This window comes from Leuciscus leuciscus (genome assembly GCF_965113295.1).
Source record: "Leuciscus leuciscus genome assembly, chromosome: 20".
Taxonomy (NCBI): domain Eukaryota; kingdom Metazoa; phylum Chordata; class Actinopteri; order Cypriniformes; family Leuciscidae; genus Leuciscus; species Leuciscus leuciscus.
The window spans coordinates 36013804-36037720 of record NC_138744.1 but is presented as its reverse complement, the minus strand read 5'-3'; the positions used below and the strand labels follow the sequence as shown (position 1 = coordinate 36037720).

The window sequence follows — 23917 nt, the reverse complement described above, 5'->3', positions numbered from 1 at the left end:
GTGGCCAGTGTTTCTCCGTCCACTTCTCAAACCAGCAGACTGTGTATGTAGCCAGAGGCCAGGACCTGATCCTACAGCCACAGATCGAGCTTCTGGAGGGTGAACGCGTTACTAAAGTGACATGGGAACGCAGCGCAAAGGCTTCTGGGAAGAGTTCAACAGTGGCTGAGTTTCCTCACAGAGATCCCTCTGATGAGAGAGTGACTGTGGAGAAACAGGGATCCGTACTGAAGATCAGGGGTTATCAAGCGTCGGACGGTGGCGTTTATACGGTCACAGTAACAGACCAATCAGGACAGAGACGTTCTGCTGAGCAAAGCGTTCAGGAGTATCGTAAGATCAGCTAAAGCTTCCCATTCATTCACATGAGCTCTGATGATACTCCTCAAACACTGTTGTTCTGCACCTAATTCCACCTGAACCACTAAACATACAGACTCTATTCTCACACATATATACATACCGGTATACAGTGCTGCTTGCAGAATCTGTGAAAATGTCAATAATTGTTACAAAATAAGAAGAATCATACAAAATGCATGTTTACATATAGTCCACAAAACAAAAAAAATATAGCTGAATTTATAAAAAAAAAATACTCCATGAACCCTTGATTCTTAATCCAGGTCCTGAAACTTCTTCAGTTTTCCAGCATAATTTGCATATGTGACCCTGGCCCACAAACCCAGTCATATGGGTCAATTTTTTTAATTGAGATTTATACATTATCTGAAAGTTGAAAAAAAATCGAAACATTGAGAAAGTTGTCTTTAAAGTTGTTCATTAATGTTCACGATTGTGCTGCATTCACTCACAAAAATTAATGTTTTATATATTTACGATAGGGAAATTTACAAAAATATCTTCATGGAACATGATCTTTACTTAATATCCTAAAGATTTTTGGCATAAAAGAAAAATCGATAATTTTGACCCATACAATGTATAGTTGGCCATTGCCACAAATATACCCGTGTGACTCGTGACTGGTGACGTGATCCAGGGTCACATGTTTGAACTCTTTCCAGCAGTGACTGTATGATTTTTGAGATCCATCTTTTCACACTGAGGGACTCAAACACAACTATTACAAAAGGTTAAAACATCCACTGATGCTCCTGAAGGAAACATGATGCATTAACAGCAGGGTGAACACTTTATGAATTTGAAGATCAAAGTAAATTGTACTTTGATCTTCAAAGAGAACAACTATCGCCAAACGGAAAAACAGCCGTGGATCATCCAGGCAACGACACGCAGTATTGAGAATCAAGGGTTCATAAACTTTTCAACAGGGTATTTTTTTATGTAAAAAAATAAATAAACAAATTTGTCTTGTGGACTAATAGTCACTGTACGAAGTGACCAAACCAAAAATGACCAAAACTTATTCAGAAACCAGATATAATTTTTGATACATTTTTACTAGTGTGTGCAGGACACCATAGTTCATTTATGTAAGTGAGGAGAGCAAAATAAAGTAAACTGTGACATATTATACACACATATTCTTCATACAGTGACTACCAGTAACATTTATAAAAATTTGGGACCAAAAATGATTCAGACTCTTTGACCTGAGCATGTTCTGCTGAAGTGTTTTTTCTTTCAATGCTAATGCGACCTTTAAAATATGTTTACATATACGTAAAATATCTTATTTAGGACAGTACTAAATAAAAAATAACATGCATTTTGTATGATTGACATTTTCATCGATTCTGCAAGGGGTTCACAAACTTTTAAGCAGCACTTTATAACACAAATTGTGATATTCTATAAAGTGGTAAAAATGCTCTCCACAACAGGACTTTCTTCATTGTGTCCTTGTACTTTTCTCCAGTAATTTAGTCGGTTTCGTGTGTGTGTGTGTGTGTCAGTGGCTGTGAATCACGTGTCAGTGATGGTGAACGTGTCTCACGCCGTTCTTCACTGTATGGAGGCCTGGGGAACTGAGCCCTCCTTCACGTGGCTGTATGAGAAAGTGCTGGTGACGGGGGACGTGGGCCGTGTTTCGGCAGATGGAGCGTCTCTGTTAGTCTCCAGGACCTTCTGCGGACACTTCACCTGCATCGTGAGCAACAAACTGGGACACAGTTCGGCCACATACACCGCAGGTACTCAGGGTCATTCATCATAGGGAAATGCTATTATGTTTCGAGCATGTAGTCAAACCAAAAAATATATCATTTTTGATGTTGTTTTACTAGTGTGTGCAGGACACTATAGTTCATTTATGTAAGTGAGAATAGCAAAGTAAACTGTACAGTGACTACCAGTAAAATGTATATAAATTTGGGACCAAAATATTATTCAGACTCTTTGAGCTGATCATGTTTTGCTGAATTTTTTTTTTCTTTAATTGCTAATGCTCTTTTTACACCACAGACTGAACACAATGAAGCATTGCTTGGTGATTGGTTGAGCTAAACTGGTATTATCTAATTGTGTAGTTAAATTTAACAGCTGACAGATATTCAACATAATTCATTTTCTAAACTATAGCGAATAAACTCTGATAATGTGAGAAATGTTGAAGGTGTCTGAATAAATGTTGGTTTGACTGTAACATCTGTAAGGTTGACCGTCTGATGAGTGTGTGTGTGTGTGTGTGTGTGTGTGTGTGTGTGTGTGTGTGTGTGTGTGTGTGTGTGTTTCAGAGCCGTGTGAAAGCACAAACAGGAGCACGAGCGCTGTCGTTGCGTTTCTGCTGCTGTTGCTGGCGCTCGGAGTCGCATCTGTGGCCTTTCTACTGTGGAGGTGCGTTTAAACCAGTCACTGTGTTGTTTTAGTTATTATTTAAGTTTTTATTAAACATCACAGTCACAGTAACACACTTACAACGACATCTGTGAGGCTTAAAGCAGCACTCAGTAGCTTCGGGACTTCTTCGCTGTATTCTCGCAGGTTTCTCTAGAGCTCCCCCCACAGCTTCGGAATAGATATTTGATTCTCAGACACCAGAGGCTAGTAGATCAACGACATCAAAGCAGATGGGACATTCTTTAAAAACGTCTTCTTCATTCGGGTTCGGACAGCGTGAGGGAGCGCAATAATGACAGCATTTTAGCAGATTTCTTTTGGCCGTAAAGCAATTGTTTACATCGCGAGACCTGATATCACGCGAGACTTCCTGACGCAGCGGCCGCCGGCTCAAAGTTGCAAGTGCGTATTTTCCGCTCACGGGCACCAGGGGGGTGCGAAACGACCACCATTCAACACGAAATAAGTAATATAACCATTCCAATGACTCCGAAGCTGTTCAGTTAAGGTAAAAAAAGTTACTTAGTTCACCTTTAAAAGCAGAAATATGAAGCTTGAGTTTGATAAAGCTTTGGTGAAACACTATTGTTAGAATCTAGGATCTCCCGTAAAAGTGATCGGACAGACCGAACCGAAAGTCATAGAGACTTGAAACAAGTTCGTCTCTAGTGTCTCATATCACTGGTATCCTTGGCTCAAGACAAACAAAACGCACGTCTTGGGTTTGATCGTCACCCAATGTACAGGGGTATTTTGGATTTTTTGAAAAACCTACATTAGCGTACTAGTCTTAGGTTTCTCGCCGGATCGGAACCAGACCAGTACAGACAGATTCTCTGGCGTCTGATTGTCAGTAATTATTGGAAAAGTTGAAAATTGCGACTGGACGCCAAAATGTTTGAAGTGAGCATGACCACTTTCACTAACACGGCTATCTCTCCTGAAGGAATGAGATCGCTTCACTGAACTCGGCTCGGTCTGTGGTCGTGTGGAAAAGGATGTGGCGACTGGCCACTTGGTGGCGAAAAACAAAACAAAACAAAACAAAAAACTATGAAAACGGCTATAGCTACGCAACGGTCAGTCTGATTGACTTGAAAACTGGCATGCGGTGTCTTTGTCCAAGGTGCTGCGATTGTCTACGAGGACATTCGTGTATCTCGAAAAACATGGCCGTCATCGGGCAATAAAGTTTGAGAGGCTGTCAGACAAGGTTAACGGAGGCCCATCGGAACGAAACTCGCTGGACCTGTTGGACGAAATTCGAAAGAAATTGGCCACCGGGTGGCGCCTTCGCGTTTATAACGTGCGTAACGGATTGTATATTACGCAATATTCCGCACACGCCCACGACATTCACACCGCATGGTAGAACTCCTCATTCTGAGCAACTTTGCCTCTAGGATCATCGCCGTCAATCGAATCGTCTGTTAAAGCTGCAGTCCGTAACTTTTTGGGGTTAAAAATTATCCCCAATTTTTTTTTGAGCAAGTACATAACCAGCCAGTGTTCAAAACTCTCTTCTTGCCTTAGCTCGATTCAGAACGGTAAGCTTGTAATAATGTTTTCAATTCCAGCGGTACTGGTGGATTTCCAAGCATGTCTTTGCGTCATTACGTCACATCTGTCCACATTACGTCACATCTGTCCACATTACGTCACATCTGTCCACATTACGTCACATCTGTCCACATTACGTCACATCTGTCCACATTACGTCACATCTGTCCACATAAAGAAGAGTCTCGGCTAGTGGGCTGTGAGTGTGAGGATGTTGGAGGTGGAGATTTATAGCCTTTTCTCACAGCACTGGATATAATTAAACTTATCAATTTGATGGCGGATCCAGAAAGGTTCAAACGACAATCACCCGTGAAAACTGGAGATTCACCCGCTGTAAAACGCGAAAGACTTCGGACTTCGGAGTGGCTACAGAAAAAGGATAATATCAGAACGGCATTAAATGTCGTCACGCAATGCTGATGTTGTTAACATTAACAATTTGAGAACAAAGTATAATTTGCACAGTTTGACATGATATGATAAGCGATCGTTAGATTTAATCGGCGCGATTTACTGCAATGCTTTTCCCCTTAGTTGCTCAGAACAAAAGTGGATGTTACTTGTTCAGACGACATTTTCCAGTGAAGACTCTTATGTTGGTCATACTTCCAAAAAGTAGAATCTGTGATTGTGAATGCCAGTATCCACACCGGCGGCGACTGACAGGTGCATATTCTCCTCAAAACATCGGGTTCATCCGCGCTGTGCCGTGCCGAGGCACAACCTACGTAAAGTTGATAATTCCGCGAATAACTGCAATTGCAGATTTCGAACAGAGATGGCGACAAAGAGGAAAAACTACAGACTGCAGCTTTAAATATTGGACATTATTTCAAAAACCTACTTTTGCGAACTAGTCCTAGGTTTCTTAACTCTTCCTCAATAACTGTATTTCCTTTAGTAAATTGCCTATTTTGGCTGTAAATGGTCTTTTCCATCTATGATCGAGGTGGTTACATGCTTTCTAAATAAAACATAATACCTTTTAGCGCATGTTTAAGGCCTTAAAGCACTTGAACCCCGTTATCAATTAGAGTTTCTTGACTTTTCTAGTCAGTTTTCTCACAAATGTCCCATTTTCTCCAACGCAGGAGACACCGGCATGGACACAACCGAAGGGAGAGACTGAGAGAGCCAGACTTGTATGAGGAGGATCTGTGAGACTCAAACACTGACCAAAGCTGATGGACTGACAGTCACTTGAAGCTTTCAGAAAACCTTATACTTTATTGATCCATGCTATTAGATATTTATTGACAAACATGTTTATATTACCAATTTAGACTAGCATCACCAGGTGGTTTCGTTAATAAGCTCTTTTCTGAAATACTTTATATATATTCTTGAAATATTATACTTGAAATACGAATATATATATTATTTAAATCAAATTGATTTTATACACTTTATATTTTTAAGCCTAAATGCATAGCTAAACATCCACACTTTTTATACAAAGTCCATCTTAATATGAAATATTGTATAATATGGTAATCATGTGATAAATAGTGATCATGATGAAAGACATTCCGGTAAAATAATAAATAAACACATTTTGGGTTAGAATTGTTTTTATATTTTTCTTTTTTTTTTTAAGTCATTTGAATGAAATTTTTTATTTATATACACATTATTTAATTGGTAACTAGAGCCATGTAAAAAAAAAAAAAACCTTTACACAGATTTCTTCTGTTTTCGGTTCCCAATTTTGTCTCGTATGTTTATTTCTGAGCTGGATATCAGATATTTCAGATGTGATTAGTCACATTTTCTCAATCAGACAATCTTAAACCGTCAGTTTTAACCACAATAATCTGCATTTTGGACTATAATTTATAAGTCAAAAGTGGACACTGAAGACTAGACGACTTTAACCTTGATATTTCATTACAGATGACAAGTGGGTGAGTTCTTCTGGACAGTAATCAGTATAAACTACATCAGCATGACATTTGCATAATGAGCTCTTTTGTATTCCATAATTATAAAAGTTTACCAATGGGAAAGACGTGTAAAGAATGGTGATTTAAGTATCATCGGTTTCTCTCATTCCTGCACTTAAAGGAATAGTTCACCCAAAAATTATCCCATAATGTAGGCTACTCACCCTCAAGCCATCCTGGGTGTATATGAAGGTCAAGGTGAAGGTCAAGGTGTCTTTATTAGTACCCAAGGGTAAGTTTGCTGTGCAGGAGATTCAGCGATCCATACTTAAGACAATCCAAAGAACATCAAAACAAACAATAAACAGAACAATGTCCAAAGGTCACGGTTCGGTACGAGTTCGGTACAATGGAGGGGAAAGCAAAACAAAAATGCAGAAGGCTTGTGCATGTCTCAGGCTGGACCACCAGAGGAAAATAAATCACTTAAAATTTTTTTTTTTTTAAGTTTTATTAATAAAGTAAAGTAAAGGCATAGAACCAGTTTATTTGTAGTGCACTGACAATAGTTTTATATAAAGACAAAAAGACCTTGAGATATGTTTGGTAATTGTGAATGAATTGAAAATTAATTTACTACATTTCAGATTCATATATTTGTTTTCCTTAAAATTTTAATTAACAGTAACTTACACACTTTGCAGTTTGAATGATGTCCTGTATGAACAAAATGACGGAGTATGTTTCTCTCTCTCTCTCACACACACACACAAATACACACACACACACACACAAATACAAGTAAACACTTTGCGACTTTTCGATCGCGCCTGCGACTCCAGGTGTTAATGAAGGCCTTCTGAAGTGAAGCGGTGCCTTTTTGTAAGAAAAATATCCATATTTATAACTTAATTAACTATAATCACTGGCTTCCAGTAACGGCTGTATGTGAGTCGAGTTCCGGCGGAAGAGTGACCTCTGACCCGACACATAACCAGTGACCTCTGACCCGACGCATGACCAGTGACCTCTGACCCGACGCATGACCAGTGACCTCTGACTCGATGCATGACCAGTGACCTCTGACTCGACCCATGACTAGTGACCCGATGCATGAAAAGTGACCTCTGACCCAACGCAAGACCAGTGACCCGATGCATGAAAAGTGACCTCTGACCCGACGTAGGATGTAGTGTAAGCTTAGGTGAGAGAAGACGTAACTCTCTCGTGAACGTGCGTACGGTCGTTACTGGAAGCCAGTGATTATAGTTTATAAAGTTTAAAATATGGATATTATTCTTACAAAAACCCTTCAAAATCTCTAATTTGCACTATTCAATGCCATTATAAAGATGGGAAGAGCCAGGATATGTTTGTAATAAGATTTAGATTGTGTTCGGCTGAAAGTAGATGATGACTTGAGGGCGAGTAAATCATGGGATCATTTTAAATTTTTTGGGTGAATAATTCCTTTAATTTCCTCTTGTATTACATCGCTTGTTCTTGTTTCCGTATCGTTAGTCTAAGTTTGCTTCTGTTTATGTTCTATGGAAAGCTGTACTATTCACAGGTCTTTTGTACCGCTCAATAGCTTATTGCTAACATGAAGAGCGTAACATGTCAAGCCGTCTCGGAGGAGCGTCAATCCAGCCGTGAGATTCTTCCAGAGAGACGAATTAGCATTAGCATATTAGCACTACAGAATCTGAAACAGAAATCACTGTTCTGGCGTCGACACACTGACCCTGTCAGACGAGGAGATGTGATGAGATCCGGGTGGAGCTTCGTCTGTCACAGAATCGCGATTCATCCCACATCACTGACCTTAACCCACTCATGATGGACTGAATGAACACTTTCTCCATCATCAGACTATTTCTCAGTCTCGTATGTGATTTATACAGCTTTCATTTCATATTTCACAATAGTTTTATGTTGTAACTTACTGTTGTCATCTGTGTTGTTCTTGAGAACTAAAACTAATAAAAAAAATCCCTTTCGGTAATTGAAATAAAGATGAGATCAAATGAAATATAAATTATAGGTGAAAAGAACAAAAACAATTAGAAATGTTTCCAGGCAACGAACTAAAAATAAAGTTGAAGCGCTAATATTACTAAAATTAAAGCGCACGCGCACACACACACACACACACTACATATATATATATATATATATATAGATATATAGATATATATATATATATACACACATACACACTATTTAAATGATAAAAAAAACAAAACATGAAATGCAAAATATTCTCTGCATTTCACAAAGCAATGCACTTGACCTGACTTATTTTTATTTTAATGCATCATTATAGATTCATTATTCGATGCAATTGCCATAAGATAAAATGTGGTAAAATTAAATTGGATAGAATATGAAAAAATAAGTTAGTTAACTGGAAACACTCACTGAATTAAATAGCACAAAGTGAGATCATGTGATAATGTTGCATGCTAAACATTTGTTGCATAATCTGCAGTTTTACACACACAAAATGTAGAATTTAATGCAATATGCAACCCATTCTGAACAGACAGCCAAGAGTTAAGACATTTTACACTCAATTAGATTTTTTTAAAAAGAAGCAAAACAGCCATTTTTAAGTCTAAGCTGAGTGGACATCATGGTCGTTTACGGGTTTAATTTGGTCCATTCTGTTGATGTAGGACAGGTGAAGCTCATAAGGTTTGGATGTAATGTCTGTCGATTTAGGATTATAACACAAAATCAAATGTGGTGATTTAATCTCCAATGCACGGATGAAATGGACGAAGCCAATGCGTTTCAAAAGCAAAGCTTTTTATTGCAAGTATTAGTGAAAGATACACTCCAAACTGAAGCAAAGCAACACTAAAAGGCCATTGATCTACAAAGAGAGTATTATTAAACAAAGAAAGACATTTCAAAGTAAAAGAAAGATCCCTTGGTACATTAGAGAGACTCTCTGCAAACACGGAGAGAGAGAGAGGAGAGAGACGGGAGGACGGAGACACCGAGATCCCGGAGACACACGGGGAATTACACGCCACATCCCGACTCGCACGGAGAGGAACGGCTGAACTTTGGCTCTTTCGTAAGCAATGGAAATCGCCGACCTCGAGTACCAAGAGACACGGGACGTGAAATGACAGACGGAGGATGGACAGACTCGCCGCACGTTTGCATCGGATGGTTCACAGTCTTTTTTCTTTTTGGAATGCTGGAGCTTAGCGTTGCAGTAAACCGTTTTGTAAACATTTTTTTCATTTTATTTTTTAGGGAAATCGACACTCGCCATTCAAGCGATTTCAGAGCAACTTCGTCCTGGATCTCGGTGTCTCCGTCCTCCTGGAAAATGACAACATGACACTGTTTGAAACACAGACTGAAGAGTCTCGAAGCGATGCTTGCAACGAGATCACGGTTCCGTCGCCGCAGTTAGTGGTTTAAAAGAGAACCGAGATGCCACATAGGGAGTTAGTATGCTTCTCTACGCACAACTAAGGCGTTCAACAGATGTCTCAAGTCGAATGGGAAAAACAAAAGAGTACAGTTAAGGCTGAGACTCATATATATATATATATTTATATATATCTGAGTGGAATGGGACCCCCTCTCTGGCACGAAGACAATTGAACTCAAGCAAATGATGAAGGACAAACAGCATTATCTGCTTCTCGACTCCACTTAAAGCACCGGACGCATCAAACATCCTTCCAGGGAAACGTGTATGGCTAAGAGTTTAGCAGCTCTGGATGAAAACAATCAGCTTTTTATCTTTTTGGAATAACAAAGTCAGTGTGGTTCTCCGTCCCATAAAGAGATGAGATGCAACGAGTGGGATGCGACGAGCCTCTTCGCCGGAGAGCTGAAGAATGAGGTGGACCATCTAAGTCAAAGGGCAAGGAGGAAGTGATGTCTTCGAACACTTCGGGCTTGTGCCGGCCCCCGCCCACTCTGTGGTTGTGCTTGTGAGAGGATGTCAAGGGGCGTCCGACCCCTGACCCCCAACTCGACCCCCCCCCCGTGACTCTGGCCGACAATGCGGAGACTCCAGCCGCGAAAAGCACTCCCTCAATAAATACACCGTTAAATATTTCCCATATATATTTCCAATATATAAAAAAAAAAAAAAAAAAAAAAAAAAACACATTTAAATAGGACAACAAAATAAAAGTTGGCTCAATAAAAAGAAGAAAAAGATACGTGTTATGATTTAAAAACAACTTGTTTTCTGACAATTAGACAATTCTTGCTCTAAAAGTGTTACGGATATTGTTGTCAGGCATTAGTCAAGCAATATACTGTAATCAAAGTAATATCTGGCTGAATCTCAAAACAAACATAACCACACCAAAAAAAAAAAAAAAAAAAAAAAATATATTATATATTTTGCACAGGGAAAATGAAGCCTACTTTAATTTATCTTGCATTATTTTCACGACAATCAAGCACGTTTTCCCCAAAGTTTTGTAATTCCCATCATTCTCAGTGGCGATGGAATGATATTTGCTGCATTACATTAAATCAGCATAAATGCAACAAATCCTACCATGATGCATGAATGCATTTTAATTTTAATATTAATATTTAAATGTTTGCATAATGAGTATTTAAGAGCGGGGGGGGGAATGCGTTTAATCGTCACAAAAATAATCACAATGCCAAAAACTAGGCTTAATTTTCCTTATGCAAAGAAATAAATGCTTATTTTTGTTTGGTGATGAGATAGAAATCACATTTTGCATGACAAAAATGAAGCATATTATAGCAACCAATACAATGGTTACATTATTCATCTTATTTGCGTAACAATTAAGCACATTTCTCCCAAAAGCTTTGAGCTGTTCTGTAATTCACATCAATCTCAATAGTGATGTATTACATTAAATCAGCATAGATGAAAAAAGCAATGCAGATAATATTAGTGTGTACAAATGCATCACAATTTATCCAGAATTTGGGGACGGAGAATTTGTTTAGTTGTCACAACGCAAAAAAATTTAAAATAAAATAGGCTTAATTTTTGTCATGCAAAAATATCGTTTCTTAGTTTCGCCATGAAATGTGAGCAGGACATGTTCTTTCGTGAGATTCACCCATTCACCATAACATTTGCAGCATACCAAGGTAAGTGAGGTGCAGTGTTTTGAGATCTACATCGAGGTATATCCTCCTGGGCCAACGGGCACCCATGTGACAAAATACAGGCCATGGGGGGGGGTCAATCTCATGTTTAAAACATAAACTGTATGTATTTACTGTAGGTTTATATGGGCCATTGCACATTGAGAGGGATCGATCAGCCACGGCATTAAAAGAACAAAAACAATGACATTTTATAGTCCAAAAAGACGTCACCGGAGCCTTGTGTAAACCTCAATTAATCTCGCTCAAGTTTCCCTCGGCAAAGATTGCAAGAGCTAGAGACTTTTGCTGGAGGACATGAAAAAAGGGGCTTATGGGGGTAAAAGGAGAGCAAAGCACCGTGACTTTGTTTCCTTGTTTAGGTGGCAGTCTTTAAAGTGCTGTGCTAGGCTTTTCCGTCCAGGGTCAGGCCGTGTCATATGAGTGTCCGCTCTGCCCAATATCTAAAGATAGCACATTCACCTATAAGAACGCTTCCATTGCATTGGTCCGGACTCCTAATACAGTATGATACAGAACTCAACCGTTCGCTCGTATACTTGGCATATATCATCGTCAATATAATATCTGAATATACAAAGAGCCTCCCGATCGAGATAAAAATGTGTTCGTGTGTGTGTTTGCGTGTGTGCAACACCTTCTTCAAGGTAAGAATAAGACTATTATGCTCTTTGATTTCTCACTTTAGTCTCAGATTATTCAGCACCATCATGAGGAAAGGCACTTTCTATGAACTCTGAACTCGTGTTACGTTTTAGACCCTAAAAGAAGACCCTCCCAAAAAAAGCTCGAAATCAAAAGACGAGACGAGAGGAGAGGAGAAAAGGGGGCCGTTTGATTTCGCTTCTAGGTTTTATGGGTAACGGACGCAACAAACTCACGAACGAAACTCTGCTACGCCTTCCCAGCAACATCATCTGCTACCACAGTTACTCCCTCCACTGCCGACACAAGACAAACACACTGTACAATCTTCGGTTCAAAAACGTGTTGTCGCTTTAAAGAATCGTTCAGATTAGAAATGAAAAAGTTAAATGATCATTTTCTCACCCTCAAGAATTCACTTCTTCTTTCGGAAGAAGCAATTGTGCAGAACGCTTCAAGTCTTGAGCTGTTGCAACAAAAACGGACTGATTTTTACAAGCAAGCCCCTAAAACGAATGCAAAAATAGTCTCGTTGGCTTTTGTTGCGTGGAGAACAGCAGCTCACACACTCATTCAACACCACGTCCAGCGACGTGTGGGCGAGGAAATCATGAGTCACTTATAACCGAACTATCCCTTTAAAGAGACACGTCTTGCCAAAATAAAAGGCAAGGGTTAGTAAAATATATATATATATTTGAAGTTAAAACTACACAAAAATAAAATTGCATGACACCTCATCAAGATTGCTTCTTAAACTGCTAGCTGTTTGGCATCCGCACACTGACGGCTTTACTTCCAAGGCTCTGAAGCACCAATAGTGGTTTCATTCGGGAAGGCGAAATAAAAACAGGGCGCAATTTCAGAAGCTGCTATTTTGATGCTTGCAGCTTCACTTAAACCACTTTTGACAGGCAGAAAGCATGATGTACCTTCCTCTAACAGGTCCGACCTCTAATGCACACTTTAAAATAAAATTAAAACCCTCAAACTGCGTTAGTTTCATTCTTACCAGGCAATTATTTATCATTCATACATTAGAATCTAAAAAGCAAACATCTGATTGCATAAATAGTTCTGGATTTTAAAAGGGCTGAAATTGTTATTGAAAAGTCATAATTATGCATTGAAATGTTCCACTTTTTAGCGCTTCGTGCAACTGACCGTAATCGTAATCTGACTGGACACAGTGCTGTACCGCTCTACGCAATAAAATCAAATGCAAATCTAACAAACAAACAACAACGAACACACAGAACGACTTAAATGTCTGTCCTGATGAGAAATGTCTCCTCGGAGTGAGAGAAATATATGCAACCAGCACCATTTATGCATCCCATGTTCCCATCTTACACATTAAGTCTCTGCCAATTCCTGATGCCGCCGTGGGCCGCACCTTAATAGCACCATGCATTACGCATTGTTTAGTGCAGATTATCACCTTTAAACAGCTGGACATGCTTCAGATGGCGCACAGAGAGACGGTAAGGCACCCAACGCTCACTGCACCGAGATGCACTCTTCAAGTAAAACACTATACTGACCCCTAGTGGCCCTCCAGTGAACGAGCACACGTCAGGTGCTGCGAGAGCTTCTCCTTGAACACGCGTGGCCCAGAGCTGCCAGTCAGTCCCTCGTGCTTGGGCGAAACCGAAGCATGAACCCGCCAGTCCGGCTTTAACAAGTACAATAGCAGCGAAATCCTTTGAACAGGCAGGGCAGTGAAAATCAAGACGTTGAAACCGCTCTGGCTCGCATTTTAAGAGATTTTTTGTTAAGGCTGTACAGTTGCGTGTGTTCGCAACTGTGCCCTCGGTTGGACTAGATGAGGTGCGTTTGTTCATTCTGACAACATCTATCCGATTCTGTTCGACATTCCCCAACATCACACGTTTCTAGCAGGCACTTGTTAACACACTGTGGTCAATCATCGCCTCTGCTTTCAGAAAATTGAACTATAAAAGTGCCAAACATGCACATCTCCACCTTAAAAAAAACCAAGCGCAATGCTCATCACATGCTGCCCTTTTTCACCTCTACGGAGTCTTTGCACAGGAGGTATTCTCATCCCGCAAAATGAATTATTGCACTAAACTATGATCTGTCACATAACACGGACTATATGCATTTTAAATTGAGACAAAGTGCAGAAGGGAAGTGAACAAGACAAATCTGAGAGGAGTTGCGATTGATCGAGACAAATAAATATTGGAGGGAATTTAGGCGTTAAAAAAAGAAAAAGAAAAAGCATATCAAAACATGATCACTTTGCATTGTAGTACATGAAAGCTCACAGGCCAGGTAGATATTACTGAGCGTAAAACGGGAACATTTGCTTTAAAATCAGCGGTCAGTTTTCTGCCCCCCTCCCCCCCCCGGCGGGGTACGTCATGAAGGACTTTACGCTCGGCAATGGCACTTTTCTAACAATAAAAGCTTCTTTTTCTGTTTTAAAACGCTAACGCACGATTGGTTCTTCACGACTGACACTTTAACACGTAGTTAAGTCACCATTGGCTACAAAAATAATTGAGAGCGGGAGAAAAGTACATTGAGAAAAATTGCTAGTAAGAGCGTGTGACGCCTCTATCCCCAAAACTTTCTTTCTTCCCAACTCAGTCTTTCCACCAGCTTCCTTTCTAATCTCATTTTTTGGGGGGGGAAGGGGGAGGACAATCGGGGGAAAAGTGCTGTTAGAAAACGTTGAGGTACAAGGCGTGACGGGCAGGGAAAATAATTAAACGGTACGTCTACAGACAGGAAGAGGAGCGGGGATATAAACGGGCTTCCCTTTTGGTTGTTCTCGAGGGTTTGGAGGGGATATGACAGAACGGCCTCAGTTGGCTGGTTTAATATTGCATAATAGTGCAGAGGTCCACGTGTGGAATTAAAGCAGGCTTTCCTCATCCTGCTGCACAGTGTCGGGGTGAGCCGTGCTTCCATCGCCACAGAGATCGACCCTTCGGGACGCACAGGCTTTTGGGAGGTGTGACTGCATGTGTATGTGGTTGTCAGGTTCGTGTGCATGACTAGTCAAACGTGGGCTTGGTGTGAGCTGGCTTAGGCAAAGTACATGGTCCTCAGGGTGTCGTGGTGAATCTGCACAGCTTTGGCCAGCGCTTGGGGATCCCGGCCGTTGCTCTGCCCGGAGACGTGGCTTCCCTCGGCACTGAAAAACAAAAGAGGGAGACTGTGTGACAGAAGGCACTTCGCAGAACACAACACACAATGAACAAGATGACACTTTTTTTGCATTCCTTCATTGTTTGCAAGGGGTTTCTGCAGGTTTTAAGAAGGTAAATATGACATATTAGCAACACTTCAGAGTTAAAGTTTTTTTTCTGTAAAATCGATAAAAATTTATTTTACATTTGCACCTCAAGTAAATGTATTGATATTTTATACATTTGCATTGGGTAAAAGGACAAAAAAATACATGCAACATTTAATGCCATGACTTTTTTTAAGGCCTTAATTTGTGTAACGGCGAATTAAGACGTTTTTAAGACCCGCAGAAACACTGTTGCAATTTAGGGTGAAAACAAAAGCAAAATGTATTACAATCAAAAATGGATTTTTAATTTTACTAGACAAAAATGCAACAAAAAACAAAGGCCACAAACTAATAATGAAAAAACAGACACTAAATGTGAGATAATAGTCAATGCTTTACTGAAAGACAGCAAATGTCTCTCAATGCCCGACTACAAAGCTTATCGCAGGGGCCATTTTAATAAAAAAAAATATATTAAAAATTCACATTATTACATCCATCACACACTAAAGTGCTACATTTAACTACATTCAATGCTACATTTGATTTAATTACATGGCAACAGTTAATTTTATGCAACCGTAAGAGAAAATCTCTCACTGCTCTTTACTGAATATATTTAATTCATACAAAGAAGACTATGCAGCGTTTTATTTAGTATTTAATTATTCGGTTTCTGTAGTGTTTCTTACTTGGATAGCACAAAAATAAACAAGCTTTCTGCATTTTCTTGTTTTGTTGCCAACTGTACATCTAACATCATAAATACGGTAAATGTGGTATCCTATTTTATATATGTATGCATGCATGCATGCGTGTCTGTGTGTCTGTGTCTGTGTCTGTGTCTGTGTGTGTGTGTGTGTGTGTATGCATGCATGTATGCATGTATGTGTATGTATATATACACATACATATACACGCACACACACACACACCACAAATGTTTGGAAATTACAGCCATAAAATCAGTTATTTTGATCGCAAAAAATAAAACAAATCCTGGTGGGACTGGAGCAATATACAGAAAATTCACAACACAATACATAATGTTTCTGCTATATCCCCAGTAATAGTGCACTGCTGAAACACTGGCACACACACACCTGTCGTGTTCTTTGTCCACCAAGTGGTAGCGGGCACGGAAGGCCACCAGGTGGGCGTAGTAGGCTGGCGCAGGGATGGAGACGGAGCGGGTACAGCGCACGTACGTGTGGCACAACTGGTAAGTGAGCAGCTGGAACTCATCAGCAGTGAAGCAGTTGTCGTCCCACAGGACATGGTAGTGGGAGGGTCGGCTAGTGCCCTGAGACGAGAGGAAGAAGAGTCAAACTCATGCCAAAAGCCTTCAAAAACATCTTATATACAATCCTGTAGTTTGAGGATGTCTTTAAAACATCCTTGTGCAACAGCCCTGATGATTTAGAGTGAGTTTTTTGTGATAATTGTGTGACATTCAGCCTTTATATAACCTGATTACATAACAGTTTTTTGACCTGATAAATCCAAAATCTGCGTGCAAAATCATTTGTCAAGTAAACAAGGAGCCATTAAATACGCAACACTAGACCAGAGGGCAGCTTAAAGACAGGAGGAGGCATTTCAGGCTGTGAGAATGTGTGTCTGTACCTGTATTCCAGCATGACTGCAGAGGTAAAAGTCAAACTCGTAGGGGTGTGTGATATCTGTGTCTACTGTCGTACCAGCAGGAATGTTTCCGCTGCGACCCACCTGTGCGGGACATACACAGAGTCATTAAACACAACATGTGCAGCCTTCAGGTTTGTCTCATAATCGCCCCTGAAGACGATTCACCAGATGGTATTCATTCCAGAGCTCTTGATAAACTCTGACCCGGGTTTTCTGTTGACTTGAATATAGTTATTAACTCATACTCAACAGATAAATCAACCGATTTATTACCGATAAAAGCATTGTTTTAATAGTGTATCAAAATAAACAATTTAAAAAAAAATTTTTTTTTAAAGCATTTTGAGACGCTCTGTTCTTGGTCAACTTGTGTTAAAGTAAGTATCCTTGTTATTGATATTGTTGACTAAAACTAAAATTTGTTCATTAAAAATAAAGCTGAAAAAATATTACATAAAAAACTGTTATTTTATTTCACTTAGTTACCAATGCTACATTTTTTATTTCAATTTTAAGTTAAAATATATATTTTTTTACATGTTTTAAGTTTAAGTACTAAAATAAATAACTAAAAACCTACTAACTATTGGTTATTGGGCACACAATGGTTATTATATTTAACTAAATCTAAAACATAATTAAAATACCAATATTAAAATACTTGAACTTGTTTTATTTTAGCTAGTTGATAAGGCAATATTTCTCATTTTTTATTTTATAGTTTAACTTGTACTAAAATAACTAAACAAAAATTTACAAAAACTATATAGACATGATGTATGACAAAAACACAACAAAATTAGTAAAATAGACTTTAACTGAAATTAAAATGAAAAAAATATTTTAAAAAACGAAAAATCTCTTAATACTAAAATAACAAAACAAAAAAAGACAAAAGCACATAAAAAACAAAAATAAAAACTGAAAAAATAAATAAAAGCTAACTCACACTATTAATAAATAGTATAATAACACACTTAGTATATACACAATAACAATTTACACATTATTATTATTTTTATTTTTATATTGTAGTGTTAGCTCTAATTATAGCAAATTAAGACCGAAATATAGGCTATTACTGTTGGAAATGTATTATAAAAAGGTTTTACACTACGTTACAATAATTTTTATATCCTAAATTATTTCAAGAGTTCAAAACCTCAAGCTTTTAAAATGTATTTATATATAATACTAAAATAACACTGGTAAATATAAGTCGTGTGTGTTGGTCACTGTCCCAGGCTGCAATCCACCATGTGCGTTCAGTGCAAGAACAACCTGCTGTTTAATGAAGTGGACAGCCAGAGATTGCTCAAAGTCTCACCCTCTCATTGCGATCGGCACAGAAGAGGCGTGTGTGGTGCCGTTTCTGCACCACTATATACGTGATGCCGGGCTGGTACTCCTTCTCCAGACTGATACAGGCCTCTCGGATGGCCAGCAGCTCGTAGTACAACACCTGCAAGCAGAAATAAAACACATTTTCAAAACAAACATGAAACTAGTAATAGACCAATAAATCAGCAAGACAGATGAATCCACACCTGTCTAAACTGGCCCTCGGATACGCCGTCCCTGTAGAAGATGATTCTGGTGGGTTTGTAGCGAGTGGACTTGTAGAACTGAATGAGTAGCTCTCGCACCATAGAGGCCAAGTCCTGAATCACCTCCTGTCTGGGTCTCTGGACACGCACTGTGGCACAATACCTGCTGGGATGAGCGTCCATACTGCCCACAACCTGCAGAAAAGTGCATTTTATAGTGATGATGTAGCTCAATTTAATAGTATATTTAATATATGTGTTACGTCATCCAGCTCTAAGCTATACTGACTGCTGCAATGGATGGTTTCTTCCCATCTCCTGCTGGAGGATGTGTGACATCCGCCCCCAGAAAGATGACTGGCTGCTGGAACACCGAAGGCCTGAGAAACGGCACACATAAATGTTAACGAGTCCACCATATTGAACACCATCAGAAACCGGCCGTAAGCATGAATACTGCATTTGATAGTGTCTACAAATCAGCTGTCAGTCCTAGGCTGAGGAATAGCCTCCCCTTATGCTTGAGATCCCTGTCCTCTTTACAGGAGTTTCAATTTAAGCTAAAGTTTGATCTTTTTGACCGGGCATTTCACTAAATCTCAATTATGGTTTCATTACATTGTGTGTTAATGGTTTATTTTGCTCCTTCTTTCATGTTTCCTGGACTTTTAGCTTGTAAAGCACAGTGGTCAACTTCTGTTGTGCTTATTTGTGCTATATAAGTCAAATGAAATGTAATATAGTTAATAAATTCTGGTTTCCCCATAGCGGGTTATTGATTTGATTTGATGACAAGCAAATAAATAATTAAATGGAATGTAAAAGTAAACCAGTATTCCACCAAAATTAAAGCAAGAGGTTTTGAAATGTTAAAATCTAGAGGGTTTGAACATTTGGAAGGTAAAAATTTAAGATAAATATTAGTATAGTAACTTTTACTGTGTATATTATATAAATATATATAAATTCCAACAGTAATAGCCTTTATTTCTGTTTTCATTTTTTTTAATAATTAGAGATAAAACTACTATATAATAATAATAATAATAATAAGAGATATAATAGTAATAAATGTATTATTATTATTTCTATTGTTGTTATATGTTAAAATATCTGACAAAAACATTGCAACAGTAATAGACTATATTTCTGTCTTCATTTCATATAATTACATATAAAACTACTATATAATAATAATACAATTATTATTGTTGTTATTATATGTTATGAAATATCTAACAAAATAGAAATAGAAAAAGATCATAAAAAAATAAACTTTCAAAATGAAACAAAGAATAAATATGTATCTGTTCACTTGCATGTCATGTGACCATTAACCATTATCTTTGATTTTATGTCAGAGGGGTCCGGCTCACAAAAACATTTGGGAATAATTAGCAGCCTGTTTAAAAACAGCCAATGAGCAGAGCCGATTATGTTCCGTTAATCAAAATCAGGCTGGGGTGAAAAGAAAATCTGATCCTTTTTGTCACTTATAGTGCACTTGTCGCAATAGTGCAAATTTAGGTACATATATGCATATGTCCTGGGACTGCTCTCGAATTATGCCTGTCTAGTCCTCAGTCCAGGACTTACTGACAGATCTTCTGAAGATTCCGATCCAAAAGGACCCTCTGATTTTTCTTTTGCTGGATGATTCCTCGCTGTCACTGTCTGTCAATCAAAGGAGGATTCTGTCCTTTTGTCCTTACTGCTGCTAAAAAGGTTATCTTAAAACTGTGGTTGAAACCAACTACCCCAGCTATGTCTATCTGGATGTCATATCTACTGGACATTGCCCTTCTGGAGTGTACCACAGCTAAAGCGCTCGGAGCCAATAGAAAGACAATACAATTTTGTATGGACCTTATTGAGGCTTTATCAATACGTTTTTGAGATCCTTCTAAGTTTTGGTCAAAATTTTATTTTAATTTCTTGTCATATTTATCTATTCTGTGTATTTATATTTAGTCTTACGGTTATGGGAGATCTTGGGCTTTGTTGTAAATAGTTATATACACAAAATGTTTAATAAATAAAGAATCACAAAAATAAGGCTGGGGAAGATGTTTCCACACCGTTGATGCGGGACCAGGATGTTGTTGATGCCGCCGAGTTTGACGTTGATTTTGAGGCAGAGGTTGGAGAGTGTCTGAGGGGAGGTCTTCACCACGTTCTTCACCTGCACACACTGAGTGGCCATTCCAAGAAGAGTGTCTCCAACACGCTTCACTTCCGCTGCACAGATCAAGCGTGAGTTGGTTAGTCTGAAGGCATTTGGCGGGAGGTTCGGCTCTGTGTGTGACGCTCTTACCGTAGACGGGTGTCTTTCCCGGCAGGATGACGATGATGAGCTGCAGTCCAGAGTAGGTGTTCTTCAGGTGCCTGAACATGGGCTCCACGCTGTCGGCTCCCTGTGCGTACTTACAGAAGCACGGCTGGCCCTGGATGGGCATCCCAGCATCCTTTGAGATCTTACGCAGCTGGTCGGTGAAACCCCTGTGGGGACAGACATAATTCAGACACTTCGAAGAATGGAAAGTACATACTGCACGATAAAAAGAAATAAAACCGAAATCACGTTAAATGCGTGTTACAGAGTGAAGCGCGGCACTGTGTTCTTGTGTTCTGCGGTTTTCCATCAAAATAAAAGTTGTAAGGTAAAATAAAATTATTATAAAAATTTTCTTATTTTATAGTGAAATATTACAATTGTAATATTTCTTATTTTGCTTTTATTTAGAAATGCTAATAATTTGATTTATTATTATTATTACTACTTTCTAATCTATATTGATGTATAATCACAGAATTTTGGCAAAATGTGCAGCCCCAAAAACAAACAGCAAGCCTGAAATCTGTTTTTAAAATCACCTTTTAAATTGCAATTTTTATCAGATAAAATCGCAATTAGCAATTACGATAGCAATATTTCTTATTTAGTTTTTATTTAAGAATTTTTTACATTTTATTTATGGATAATAATAATAATAATAATAGATAAATATTATTAGAAGTATTATTATAATTATTAACAATAACAAGAATTATTGCATTATTATTTTTATTATTATTTTACAATCATCTGTAAAGCAACCATCTGACTGTTCATTGGATTATGAACAATAATAATTATAATTTTATAGCCATGTTGATATATAATCACAACATATTGGCCATATTTTTTTTATTGCATTGCAATCACAATTTTTATCAGAAAATTCTTAATGGTTTCCCTTCCCACAAATCGCAAAGCCCTTCAGGTGATGAAAAGGAATGAACTTTTAAACAGGTCAGTATGGTGTGGGGTCTTACTTGAGAATCTCTTCTCGGCACTGTCTCTGCGTGGCGAAGCAGGCGATGGCCCACATCTTGATCTCCACCCCGGTATGAAACTGTTTCCCTCTCATGTCCCAAACTCCATGACTGGGTGTGGCCACAGTGCGATTCTGCAACGACAGCTCAAGGTTGATCTGCTGCACAAGACGTGTGTGAGCAAAAACACAGGGCACACAGATATACCACTGATACTGGAACTGAACATGAACACATGAATAAATCATTACTAGACTGAACTGGAGGAAAAATACAATTAAGAGTGTAACTTTACAAGTACATTTCACAAAACAGGCCTGCACATAGGGAAGAACGGAGGCAATTATAACACACAAACAAAAATTATTCAATCATGCTAGTAAAGCTAGTAAGATGACACATATTGAGCACATGATCACTAGATTTATATACATTTTCTTTAATTAAAACGATCTGTAAATATCAAAATTGCAAGTTTATCAATCAGTAATCTCAGATTTGTAGCCTCAGTATTGCAGCTTGTAGTCAAATTCATTAACTGCACCCACAGATTTCTAGAAATCTGTTCCTACTGAATCATTAGGGGTTTTCACACTTAAACTAGTTAACCCTGGGTCATTCTAAACCCTGGGTTAATGTAATCTGGGTTAATGAGTTATCTTGCTTCACGTTTCATATTGCTCATAATTCACCTGGTGTTGACAATTTATCCTGAGTATTTATAACCTGACTTTTCACACTGCACATTTATTAACCCTGGGTTTAAATCCTTGTCACTGATTGGGCGAACGCAGAACACGATATATTTGCATAAAGGCTTTAGCGTTGAGCATCCTCATATTATATATTGCCGACTGTACTATCAATGTTATCCTGAACTGACTTTTCGGACTATAAAAGTAAGAATGTAATGGTCTCTTCTCGTTTCCGTGACGGTGAATATGAGGTATGTGATTGGCTGTCGGTTACTAAGCCTCAAGTCGTAACTTTCTAACACTATAATTTCACATTACACACATTTGGCACCATAATGCAGGGTTAACAGCGCAAAAGAGGCTCTGGTAATTCAGGGTTTTTTAGTAAAACAGGGTTTCATAACCCGGGTTTAAAAAAAACGGTGCTCAACTCGTGTGAGAACTGTGCGAAACGTTAAAAGCTGGGTTTAGAACGACGATAACCCTGAGTTAAGCACAGTGTGAAAAGCCCCTAAAATATTATACAATTGTAATTCTAATCAAATACATCTGTAGCTTAGAAAACGGTCACTAAAACTAAAAGAGACACTGAAATTTTACAAAAAATATATATTAATGATTAAATAATTGTGGATCTTAATAGACCTTGAGTCCAATGTAAACCAAAAAAAGGAAAAAAATTATAAAATAAACTACAAAAGGATTTTTAAATAAAAAATGTTTTTGGATGTACAGTGTTTTTTCTTCTGCTGTCTAAAGTTGTTTTTGAAATTTAATCTTTAATTTCTAGGATGTTGGATAAAAATTAAATAAGACAAATAACAGATGCTAATATATATATACAAGATAATACAAGATTTTATAATGGCTGAGGTTGGGAGCGACTGTAACACTGTTTATAAAATAATAATATGGCTGAACTGAAAGTTTTTAAAATACATATACATTATCTCATTGAAGTATCCAATTAAAGACTTGACTTACCAGCTTAGCAATGTTTTAGTACAAAGACATATACGATTATAAATATATAGAATATAACATAATATATATATATATATATATATATATATATATATATATATATATATATAAAAATTATAATAACATGATTCCCAGGGTATGCATAAAATGATCAAATTCATACCTTTAATGCAATGCATTAAAAAACTGTCTGCCAAATCGTGAGCTTAGAATTATAAGGTTCTATCTCCACTTTTGGTCGAAATTTGAGTTTTTGACATAATCTGATCCATTAGGTGTTTATTAATGCCTGTGTGGTGTTATTTTTGTAAAAAAAAAAAAAAAAAAAATTGTAGTTATTAATAATTAATCAAATAAAAAGGTTCCATCTCACACAAACATAAACCGAGTTGGGATTATAAGGTTCTATCTCCAGTAGATTCAATATCCAACCAAAATCAAAAATCCAATCAAGCTGTGTGC

General features: G+C 38.1%; 3 protein-coding genes across 5 annotated transcripts in view; 2 read left to right on the top strand and 1 right to left on the bottom strand.

The window, feature by feature from the left end:
• The window catches only part of LOC309483996 (uncharacterized protein), an 8699-nt gene extending 2807 nt beyond the window's left edge, over positions 1-5892 (top strand). The window contains exons 3-6 of one of the 2 annotated variants that reach the window (XR_014200699.1): positions 1-333; positions 1881-2117; positions 2661-2851; positions 3290-4703. The exon at positions 1-333 is cut by the window's left edge and continues 9 nt beyond it. Coding sequence is in view for 1 of the 2 variants with exons in the window: in XM_082150127.1 (XP_082006253.1) it covers positions 1-333; positions 1881-2117; positions 2661-2760; positions 5418-5487 (740 nt within the window). In the remaining variant the exon portion in view is untranslated. Of the gene's footprint in view, positions 334-1880; positions 2118-2660; positions 2852-3289; positions 4704-5417 lie in introns of those variants that run through there. The other variant, XM_082150127.1, reaches the window with a different exon arrangement.
• The window catches only part of iglon5 (IgLON family member 5), a 409655-nt gene that overhangs the window by 312274 nt on the left and 73464 nt on the right, over positions 1-23917 (top strand). The gene's annotated exons all lie outside the window — the stretch shown is intronic.
• The window catches only part of ago3a (argonaute RISC catalytic component 3a), a 53455-nt gene continuing 38537 nt past the window's right edge, over positions 9000-23917 (bottom strand). For both annotated transcript variants that reach the window (XM_082150068.1, XM_082150069.1), the window contains exons 11-19: positions 21777-21910; positions 20776-20960; positions 20540-20699; positions 18751-18841; positions 18462-18656; positions 18242-18376; positions 16894-16995; positions 16371-16570; positions 9000-15162 (exon numbers count right to left, since the gene is read on the bottom strand). In XM_082150068.1, the coding sequence (XP_082006194.1) occupies positions 15054-15162; positions 16371-16570; positions 16894-16995; positions 18242-18376; positions 18462-18656; positions 18751-18841; positions 20540-20699; positions 20776-20960; positions 21777-21910 (1311 nt within the window). In that variant the 3' untranslated portion in view covers positions 9000-15053. The remainder of the gene's footprint in view (positions 15163-16370; positions 16571-16893; positions 16996-18241; positions 18377-18461; positions 18657-18750; positions 18842-20539; positions 20700-20775; positions 20961-21776; positions 21911-23917) is intronic.